At 40.6% G+C, this 11,469-nt stretch overlaps 1 protein-coding gene across 3 annotated transcripts; it reads right to left on the bottom strand.

Annotated features, from left to right (window-relative positions):
- Positions 1-1,134: 1,134 nt before the first annotated feature.
- On the bottom strand, positions 1,135-11,221 carry COMMD2 (COMM domain containing 2). 3 transcript variants are annotated; one of them, XM_082655653.1, is made up of 6 exons: positions 11,108-11,221; positions 10,935-11,012; positions 10,186-10,268; positions 6,890-7,063; positions 4,339-4,493; positions 2,336-2,442 (listed from the first exon to the last, which is right to left on the bottom strand). In XM_082655653.1, the coding sequence occupies exons 1-5, from the start codon at positions 11,172-11,174 to the stop codon at positions 4,374-4,376; spliced, it is 522 nt and encodes a 173-aa protein (XP_082511779.1). In that variant the 5' UTR covers positions 11,175-11,221; the 3' UTR covers positions 2,336-2,442; positions 4,339-4,373. The 3 variants fall into 3 exon arrangements, with proteins under 3 accessions (XP_082511777.1, XP_082511779.1, XP_082511778.1); XM_082655652.1 differs by having other exon boundaries at positions 2,352-2,442; positions 4,333-4,493; XM_082655651.1 differs by lacking the exon at positions 4,339-4,493 and having other exon boundaries at positions 1,135-2,442.
- Between the last annotated feature and the right edge of the window lie 248 nt (positions 11,222-11,469).

Below are 11,469 nucleotides of genomic sequence, written 5' to 3'. Positions count from 1 at the left end.
GATGGAAAGGAACATCCCAGAGTCAAGAAACCTGGTCATATATAAGAGTAGAATAGTGACTGCATCTGCAGAAAATACGTTCATGTACAAGTTACAAAAAAAATCAAATGTGCCATAAAACAAACAAGGCAGAGGAATGCATAAGGGTGTGGAGTGTCCAAACAAGAAAAGGAAGAGGCTCATTAGATGGTCTGTAAAAAAAACGTGAGTCCCACATTCAAAAGGAAGTTAGGAGACTGCTCCCAACTCACTCTGGCCCAAAAAGGCAAAAAAGGCAGAACATCAGAAAGAATAACAAAGTACAGCCAAAGGAGACCGGGGGAGTTTGATACAAATAAAAAAAGACTAACATGTGCTTTGTTGTTTTGCTTGGGGTAGGAACAGTGGATACGAAGGAAGAAGAAAGGTTGCCCTAAGGAGACACAGGGATATTATTTCAGTCTTGGCTGGAGTCAGCCCTGCTTATCTCCCACCAAATGTGGACAAATAAGAAGCCTCACAGAGGCTATTTTCATCATATAAGCTGGGCAGGCATGTTGCTTTTAAACCTGATGACATATGCTACTATTTCATGTAATATATAAAGTTTCCTTTTGTTTGTGAGGTTGTTAATATGAAAGCTTGATTAATCAAGTTATCACTATAATTAAAAATTATCTGATTATAGTCTGCTAATATCTGATATTATAGTTATTTTACAACTGCAGAACATATATGTATGGGGTGACCCAGATGCCTGCAGGGGGATGATGGGTGGCAATGTCAATTGTGCTTTTCTTCCACTGGCCTCTGTTTCCAGCTGGGCTCTACTTTAACAGAAAGAAGAAACATGATGTCACTTTGACCTGAAAATCTCTAACTCTTAGAAGGCAAAGTATTGATAGAGCTTAGAGTACAGTTTAGAGTCTGACGTTTCTAAAGACCTTCCTGAGTTGCTGCATGGGATGAGATTCTCAGAATAAGGTCTTGGCTAGATATTTAAGACTGAACCCCAGTTTCTACCCTTCCATACGACTTTCTCCTTAAGTCTGTTACTCCTTAAGCCTCCTTGTGTCTCCTTAAGTTTCCCTGTGTCCCTGTACTCTATGAGGCTGACCTGACACATCAGCATCTGAATTTTTCAGGCTCACAGCTTACAGTTACCCACTAAAAAGCAAAACAAAACAAAAATCAAGTTTGTAAGGAAGAAGGGATATTTGCTTGGAATGTAGTAAACATGGCCTCTCTTTGCCCTCTATATACTTTATTCGAACAGAATTATAAAAAGTGACTATAATTTACATCCAGATAATTAAGAATTGATTACATTATGTCTGCATCCATTGTTTATAAATGTAAATGACGGTGTATCTCTTAGATGCTTTGGATAATAGGGAAAAAAAGCAGTCCTTAATAAAATGCAATATATTCACACAAATTTGAGTACTATTTAAGCTTATTATCCATGGCAACTTAAACTTAAGCAACATGGTAAATACTTACTATATTCACAGGCAAAGAAAAATGCAAGAACTGCCTAAATATAGCATTAAAAAAATTTATATTCACTTCCACCTATTCTGTGGCTGTTAACATCATGGGGTGCTTTTAAAGGTCACAAACATTAAACTGTCTAGGAATATTCTGAATAGTAATAGCATTACATTGTGAACCTTTCTGTCAAATTTAGGCCAATAAGGAGGAAAATAATAAAGTTAAGTAGTCAGAAAAGTATCAAAAAAAGTACAGTCATTTATATATACAGAGGATTTGAACAGTATAGATTCACTTCCAGTTGATTCAATCCTATTTACACATTTAAAATACAAAATACATCTCTTTTTTTTTTGCGGTACGCGGGCCTCTCACTGTCGTGGCCGTGGCCCCTCCCGCCGCGGAGCACAGGCTCCGGACTCGCTGGCTCAGCGGCCATGGCTCACGGGCCCAGCCGCTCCGCGGCATGTGGGATCTTCCCGGACCGGGGCATGAACCCATGTCCCCTGCGTCAGCAGGCGGACTCCCAACCACTGCGCCACCAGGGAAGCCCCAAAATACATCTTAATTGTCAAGAAGCTGACCACATTTAGCACCAGGAAAGGAAATTTACTTAGCCTTTGATCATGACCTCAGTATCTTCACACAGGAAAAGAAATGTTATGAAATCTCTATGTATTTATCACTATCAATTAAAAAATTTATTTTGAAAAGTAACTGCTGCATATCATCAATTCACAAGTGATTCTAAGGGAAGGAAACAAGTTGGGACTACTTGATATTGCGCACAACTCTCCTACAGTGGTTTGTTTTCATTTCTTCCAAGGCTTGTTCCAATTGCTGAACCAAATGAAGCAGGGTGGCTGGGTCTGTCTGCAGAACTTGGGTGTTGTGATCTCCGTTCTGATTAAGGTGCAGCTTTAGAGTCACTGATGGTTTCATCTGTTGCCTGAGGCTTCTGCTTGCAAGCTTGATTTCAAATGAAATAAGAGCATAAGGACTATTTAATAATCATGCTAAACATATAATAATTACATTATACCATACATAAAAATCTAATTTCAGATGAATCACAGACTTCAAAAAGAAGAGTAAACTTTAAAACCTTTGGAAAGAGGGACTTCCCTGGTGGCGTAGTGGTTAAGAATCCGCCTGCTGATACAGGGAACATGGGTTCGAGCCCTGGTCCAGGAAGATCCCACATGCCGCGGAGCAACTAAGCCCGTGCACCACAACTACTGAAGTCTGTGCGCCTAGAGCCCATGCTCTGCAACAAGAGAAGCCACCACATTGAGAAGCCCGTGCACCGCAATGAAGAGTAGCCCCCGCTCGCCACAACTAGAGAAAGCCCGTGCGCAGCAACAAAGACCCAAGGCAGCCAAAGATAAATAAATAAAATAAGTTTATATTAAAAAAAAAAAAAACCTTTGGGAAAAAAAAAAAAGAAAAAAAGAAACCAGAATGTATAGTCAATCAGGATGTATAGTCAGCATGGAAAGGTTTCTTAAACATGATATAAAAAAAAAACCCATAAAGAAAAAAACTGATACATTGAACAATCATTAAAATTTCTTCGAAGGATACCTAAAAATGGTAGAAAAACAAGCCACAAACTGAGAAAAGATATTTTGTAACACATACAACCAAAAAAACAAAAAAAACAAAAAAAAAACTTAGTATCAAGAATGTATGAAGGGGCTTTCCTGGTGGCGCAGTGGTTGAGAGTCCGCCTGCCAATGCAGGGGACACGGGTTTGTGCCCCGGTCCGGGAGGATCCCACATGCTGCGGAGCGGCTGGGCCCGTGGGCCATGGCCACTGGGCCTGCGCGTCCAGAGCCTGTGCTCTGCAACGGGAGAGGCCACAACAGTGAGAGGCCCACGTACTGCAAAAAAAAAAAAAGAATGTACGAAGAACTGCTCTGATTTAATACAAACCCCACAAAACCAAGAAAAAATTGTACAGAGACCTATCTAAGCACTCTGCAGAAGTAACACAAATAGATAAACATAGGAAATATGTTCAACTTTATTACAAATCAGTAAAATGGCCAATAAAATCGTAAGATACTGTTTATCTGACTTGCAAGAATTAGAAACCTGTCCATACAGAGCACTGTACGGTGATGGTAATGAAAACTCTCATCCACTGCTGGTGAGAGTGATGACAGAATCACTTTGGAAAACGTATACATGACCAGCAATTCCACTCCTAGGTATTTACCTTAAACTCTTACACATATACACATATTCATAATAGTATTTGCTTCCAAGAGTCCAAAACTAGACAAATCTCAAATATTCTTTAACAACAGAATGGATAAATTGAGAATATTCATACAGTGAAATGCTTACTAAATGACAGCAAAAGAAGTGAACTACAGCAACATGAATTGTCATGAATAAATCTAAAAAGAAAACGTTCAATCAAAAAAGCAAGTTGCAGGGCTTCCCTGGTGGCACAGTGGTTAAGAATCCACCTGCCAATGCAGGGGACACGGATTCAAGCCCTGGTCCGGGAAGATCCCACATGCCGCGGAGCAACTAAGCCCATGAGCCACATCTGGTGAGCCCGCATGCCGCAACTACTGAAGCCCGCGTGCCTGGAGCCCATGCTCCACAACAAGAGAAGCCGCCTGAGCACCGCAAGGAAGAGTAGACCCCACTCGCCGCAACTAGAGAAAGCCCGTGTGCAGCAACGAAGACCCCAACACAGCCAACAATAAAAAAAGACCAAAAAAAAAAAAAAAGCAAGTTGCAGAAGAATACATGAAAATCTAAAAACTATACAGTCTAGTGAAAATATATATATTAAAAAAACTATAAAGAAAAGATTAACAGAAAATTCAGGATAATAGTTACCCTTACGGGGCTCGGAGGGGGTTGTAATTTGGGGAGGTGATTCAAAGGTACTGAATGACAGTACTACAGGATAAAGAACAGTAGCCCACAAAGTTTTTCTTTCCACAAAGTTCTTGATATGGACTGATTTTTTTAATGGGGATGAAATTCTGTCCTTCTCCCTGTAAAAATAACAGCAGCAACTTTAAAAGGATCAGCCCTAAAGGTAACATGCTCCTGCACTGGTCTCAGATGCATTCAATTCACTGATGCTATTTAACAAGTGCTGGCAACTTATGAAGTATGGGAAATGCTTCTATTAGAAACTAACCTATGATGATTCATTTATTTCCCATCAGCAACTGCACAATAATTAGCTGGTAACTATCCATTTGCTACCAGTCTCCATGAGATGAGTCAGCTACTCAAAAATGAAAGGTTCTATATCCTGTTACTAGTTTCCTAGCAATTTATCTGGTCTTCATCTGACAAGACTTCTCTTCCTTCCTTCCTTGAGCTCAGTAAATCCATTAGTTCTCTGAGTAGCTTTTTCAGCCCTTAAATACACCTCACCACATGGCAATATTCATTCAATATACCCTCAACATTAAACTGTATTAGTCCTTGCAGTAACACAGCAATTCAAACTCATTTTACTGGGCAAATGAACTCTCTTGAGTCTAATTTTAGAAATTTCAATTGCCTAAGTTTCTAACTTCTAAAAATGTCTTAATAATGGAAAAACTCAAAGCAAATCAATAAAGCTGAAAAAAGAACCTCTAAGGGCTACTGGAACCCAAAAGTCAGAAGCTATCTCCACATAAGAGAGGGATACAAGATAAACTAGTGCTGAAGTTTATGAACATGACCATCCCCAAATCTCCTCCACCTGGTTATTATGAGAGGACATAAACATAAAGGCATAACCACAGTGATCTCTTCCTCCCCGTGAGCCCCACAGGAGCTGCTGCTTCTAAGGTCTCCAAGAGCATAAACTGTGTCAAGTTCTTTGCTGTAGCCACACCACTTGGCACATGATAGGTGTACAAGAAATATTTAATAAATAACACGGTTAAGAAGCTGCTGACCACCTCTCCGTATTTATATTCAGTACTGAATGCCTATTATGTGTCAGGCATTGTGTCGGAGACACAGTAGTGAACAAGACACAGCACTTACCGTCAAGGAGTCTATAATCTATTTATACTTTCTCCTGTGTTAATATATATTCAAGCACTCAACACACTGGGATATAACTGCTAAACTCTAATGGAATTTCTATAACCTATCTGGGCCATTCAAATGAGGAAGAATCCACTATTACAGCAGTTTACAAACTTTATTGCACATTAGAATTACCTGGGTGACAGGGGAGCTTTAAAAAATCCTGATACCCAGGCCAAACTCCACACCAATAAATCAGAACCTCTAGGGTAGAACGCAGACATCAGAATTTTTACAGTTCCCTGGGTTATTCCAGTGTGCAATCAGGTTTGGGAACTAGGGAGCTATCCCACATATTCATTTGTTCATTCCCATATCCACGTGGGCCTTTACAACTTATGCTGTCTCCTCTGTCAAGAATATTACGCTGGTTTTCTCTATCCATTCATTTTTCTGAAATTTCACCTCCTTTTCTTGAAGCTTTTCTGGATCATGCCAGTGTACACTGAACTACCTGAGCTATATAGCTTTTTTGAAATACTCAGCTGTACCTTCATTTATACAATTCTATTCTTTTTTTCCCCTCCAGAACCTTATTTCACAACTATCTTTAATTACTAGTTATTTTGAGAACACTAATATCCCTAACCAGATAACATCTTTTCCAGCTGAGAAAGTGTCTTACACTTCTTTTGTGTCCCAAAGCATTCAGAACAGCTCTGATTACAGCTGATTAGTGAGTGGATGGCATTCAGCAAACATCTATTAACTAACTTATCTGTCACTGCTTGAGAAAGGGCTTCACGTGATAGTCTGAAATATCCCTTTTGGTTATTTATGTGGCTTTAAAAACAACTCAATCTCACAAAAAGGCGGCAGACACAGAAGAATATTTATTGAATCATTCCATGTATAGAAAGTTAAAGAGCAGGAAAAAGTAATCTGTGCATCAGAAGTCCGGACGCTAGTTACCTTTGAAAAGAAGGATAGGGGAAGTAATTGGTAGGAGGCAAGGAGGATGCTTCTGAGGTGCTGGTCATGGGTAAGTGTTGGTTTCATGAGTGTTTTCACCACATAATCCATTGGGCTGTATATTGACCTGTGTACTTTTTTACATATGTGTTTTATTTAGACAGAAAGGTCTTAAAAAGCTAAGCACCACTTTAAAAATATGGATAGCCATCTGCTTTTGCAAATAACCTATTTCTTATAAACTTCACAAATTAAGCCAATGTGAACACATTAAAAATATAAGAAAATGAACTATTTGGGAAATGGTCTAAAAATGAACATTAAAAAACTAAAGTTTCAAACCAGAGTTTGGTTAAGATGGTAAAGAACACAAGAAGCCTCAGGACATAAACCTAAAATAAATCTTATATTCTATGTCAGGTTTAAAAAAAAATAGTCATACCTGTACATCTAGTCGCCACTCAAGGCTGTGGTAACTGGGAAGGTCTGGTGCCAGTTCACTCAAGATAGTTCTGATCTCTTTTCTGTTGTCCAGATAAAGCTGAAGCAACAATTTGTTCAGTTCCTCAGAGAATCCAAGAACAAAAACCGAGTCTTGGAAATCCAGTTCGGAAATCTAAAAGTGAATCGAGTTTAACAGAACATCAAAATTTATTTTTGTCTAGGAAATGCTGAAATACTGGATACATGCAAAAGAATATGAAATCCCTTAATTCTTTCTGTCTAATAAAAGAAATAACACTCCTTAGTAAAAGGCAACCCTTGCCCACTATTCCAAATTCCGAGTTTCTGATACATAAAAATAAGCAACAAAAACAAAAATAAACTAGTGGGACTATTTCAAATTAAAAAGCTTCTGGGGGCTTCCCTGGTGGCACAGTGAATAAGAATCTGCCTGCCAATGCAGGGGACACAGGTTCGATCCCTGGTCCGGGAAGACCCCACATGCTGCAGAGCAACCAAGCCCGTGCGCCACAACTACTGAGCCTGCCCTCTAGAGCCCACAAGCCACAACTACTGAAGCCTGCGTGCCTAGAGCCCGTGCTCCGCAACAAGAGAAGCCACCGCAATGAGAAGCCCGCACACCGCAATGAAGAGTAGCCCCCACTCACCACAACTAGAGAAAGCCCGCATGCAGCAATGAAGGCCCAACGCAGCCAAAAATAAATAAATAAATTTATAATAAAAAATTTAAAAAATAAAAAGCTTCTGCAGGGCAAAGGAAAGCATCAACAAAATAAAAAGGCAACCTACTGAATAAGAGAAAATATTTGCAAATTATATATCTGATAAAGGGTTCATATCCAAAAAATATGAAGAACTCATATAATTCAATAGCCAAAAAACCAAACAATTTGATTAAAAAATGGGCAGAAGATCTGAATACACATTTTCCAAAGAACACATACAGATGGCCAACAGGTACATGAAAAGATGCTCAACATCATTAATCATCAGGGAAATGCAAGTCAAAATCACAATGAGATGTCACCTCACACCTGTTGGAATGGCTCTTATCAGAAAGACAAGAGGTAAGTGTTGGCGAGGATGTGGAGAAAAGGGAACCCTCGTGCACTGCTGGTGGGAATGTAAATTGGTGCAGCCACCATGGAGAACAGTATGGAGGGTCCTCAAAAAATTAAAAATCGAACTGCCACATGATCCAGCAATTCTACTTCTGGGTATTTATCCAAGAAAACAAAAACACTAACTTGAACAGATACATGTGCCACCATGTTCACTGCATCACTATTTACAATAGCTAAGATAAGGAAACAAACTCATTGTCCATCAATGGAAGAATGGATAAAGAAATTGTAGCATATATACACAATGGAATATTATCCACCATAAGAAAAAATGAAAGAATAAAATCTTGCCGTTTGCAACAACATGGATGGAACTCAAGGGCATTATGCTAAGTGAATTAAGTCAGACAAAGGAATACTGTATGAGCTCTCTTACATGTCAAATCTTAAAAAACAAAACCAAAAAACCCACCAAGGTCATAGATACTGAGAACAGATTGGTGGTTGCCAGAGGCAGGGAGTAGGAGGTGGGATGGGAGAAATAGGTGGAATGGTGTCAAAAGGCTTTTTTAAAAAAAAAGGCTTAGTGAGAGAATGAGGGCTCCTGGTTTGGGTAAGTCCTAGTGGGATACTCAGATGCTGACTGGACACAAAGAAATCATATATTTGACCAGGAAAGGGAGCTGGGAGAGAAGGGCATGGAGACACAGTTTTGCTGTCCAATGGTTCAGCATTACTGGGGACCAATCCTAATACTGGCACTGACCCTCAACAGGATATAAGGAAGCTGCCAACAGCAGCCTTACTTTTACTCCCTTATTGGATGATTGAAGTGAGGAGGGGATAGAAAGGTAGAGAAAAGGTAGAGAAAGCACAGTCTTTCTCTTTGCTCCTCTTCCTTTCGTTGTATTCACCTCAGTCACTTTAACTCTACTTTCCTTGCTCTTTTCCAATTTCTGCATGCCACCCTTTCTTTTTCAGGTTTGTTAATGTCATTAGACTTGTTTCTGTTTATAATAGCATAGGCTTGTGTATTTTATCCCTTCAACAAATATTTTCTGAGATCCTACTGTGGGATAGGTCTTGTGCTACGAAGACAGAGCTTAACAAAACAAACAGGCTCATTGCCTTTGTGGAGGAGATTATAGTCCTTGGGGCCGGGCAGGTTGGGTTAGCTGACCAATCACACCAGGTGGTCTGTCAGAAGATTCAGTTTGACTACACAGAAGAGCAAGAAGCTAGAGATCTATTCTCAGGAGGAGAGCAGCCAGGAAAGCTCTGGATAGGGCCAGAAAGGATTGCTTAGGGCAGCAAAAATGAGTTCCCCATATCAATTAATGGAACATGGATTTATGGGACAGGGCATTTGCTGTGGACCACCTGTAAGTGTAATATTTTAGAAAGTCTGACAAAAGGGATCTATGAAATAAATTTTTTATGTAGTTGCTCATAACCACTCAAATAATCTAACTGTTAGGGTGAAAACAACTCAAGTAAGCCACACTGCATCTTTTATCACTTCCAGCATTAGGATTCACTATCAAAATGTTGAGCCCCTACTGTAGTTTCCCAAATTCGCCTGATCTTAAGAATCACTTGAAGCACCTTGGGAAAAGATTAATTCTCAAGTTGCTCCTCTGGAAAGCCTGATTCAATAGGTTTGAGGTAGGAACCGGGAATCTGCTTAACAAGGGTCACGCGTGATTCTTACAGAAAGGTAAATCTGAGACAGAGTAGAATGGATAATATGTAAATTAAGCCCCATGCAGCCACTTGTAATTTTTCAAATATTTTTCTCTATTATGAGCATGAAGAAACAAATACTGGTACAAGATCCCTCAGCTAGTATTAAGGAAGGGGAAACTAACACTTAAAAAAAAATGGAAAAATGTTCTCAATTCTCCAATAAGCTATATACTGCTAATATGCAAAAAATTATATCATTTCATTCTCCCTCCTCTTGGGATACATACTATAGTATATGGTTTAAAAACATGCAGAATTAGAGGCAATTCTAATTTATACTGACAAGAGGTGTTCATGCCAGCGGATCACATTATAGTCAGATTGCTTAGGCATGGCTTCACTAAATCCATTATAAACCAGTAACAACATTACTGAAATGAGCAGATCCTGCCAGGACTGATGTAGAGTATACTGAACCTCCTTAAGGTCCTGCTAATACAAAACAGTCCACAAAAGCCCTTACCATGAGCTTTGAACTTTCAGTGAGGAGGTGTATTAATCCTTCCACACCATGTTGGACAGTGTCACTACTCACGCTGAGTTTTCCTGAAAAAAGAGGAAAAATGAGCAAATAAATTATGTGGTATTTATTCTTTTATTCAAACTCTAAAGGGTAAATGTTATCTATTATTCCATGTTTTCAAACACTGCAATTATTATAAAAAATAATTACTTGGTAATAGCCTCCGGTTCATTCTCCACTCCCAGCCAAATGCCTTCAGTATTTCCCACCATGTAACCTTTACAAAAACAGACCCGTGGAGACAATACCAGGCGCACAGTCCTTCTCTTGAGTGCGCCGCTACTTCACGCCTGGCAGAAGGGACAATAATAGATACCGTCCCTTCTCCATCGGGGTAAAAATCCTTCAGCAAAAGTAGATGTCTGAACAACTAATAATAACCAAACACTTGTATATTTATGGTTCACCCAGCTATTCCACACACTTGGATGCAGGTAAGCATCACAGCATTCTGGCAGATGGTATTATGTCCATTAACACGTCAGGAAATCGACTTAATACAGGCTTTTAAAAACTCACAATACTTAGGGGACGGGCAGGATTTGCACCCTGACTGAAGAGCCCTTCTGCTTTTATTCTGCCACAATGGGAATAAGACCTTTAGAGTCCCAATAACCCCTTCCCCTCCAGGGGGACAGAGAACGCACTTCTCCGCGCAGTTTTCAGTGCTGTGCCTCCCCCCTGCTTACTCGCAGCGCCTTCGTAGATCTTGGGGTTAGAGCCACGCCTCAGGAACTCCACCGCAATTCGCCCAAACTCAGCGACCACTGCAACGGAAGCCAGGAGACCCTTAGCACCGGGCGCTCCCACCGATCCCCTCCCAGACCGCAGAGCACCACCCTCCGCCGCCGGGCCCCCTGACCCGCGCTGTCCACTTGCGGCAGGAAGGCCAGGTGCTCCTTGTGCTCCTCCGACAGGTCCAGCAGCATCTTCTCTGGCTAGCCGATTTCACCCCGCAGCGCTAACCCCGCCCTCGCCACTTCCGGGCCCTGAGTCCAAGCGTAAAAAGACTCCGGCGTCTCAGCGTCTCGAGCTTTCGGGTCCGACTTACCGCCGTCCTACACTCAAATGCCTTCCGCGGCGCAGACTGGGATGAGAAGATTCTTCCGTTCGCCAGTCAGTTGTAGCCTGCCGGGTGTAGAATGCTATACTCTGAGGAAGATGAAAAGAAGTTTAAAATTCGACACGCCCCCCCCCCCCCCGTGGAGCTTACATTAATAATAT

The sequence above is a fragment of the Grampus griseus genome (genome assembly GCF_964374135.1).
Source record: "Grampus griseus genome assembly, chromosome: 5".
Classification (NCBI taxonomy): domain Eukaryota; kingdom Metazoa; phylum Chordata; class Mammalia; order Artiodactyla; family Delphinidae; genus Grampus; species Grampus griseus.
This window is presented reverse-complemented; position numbering and strand designations above follow the sequence as displayed.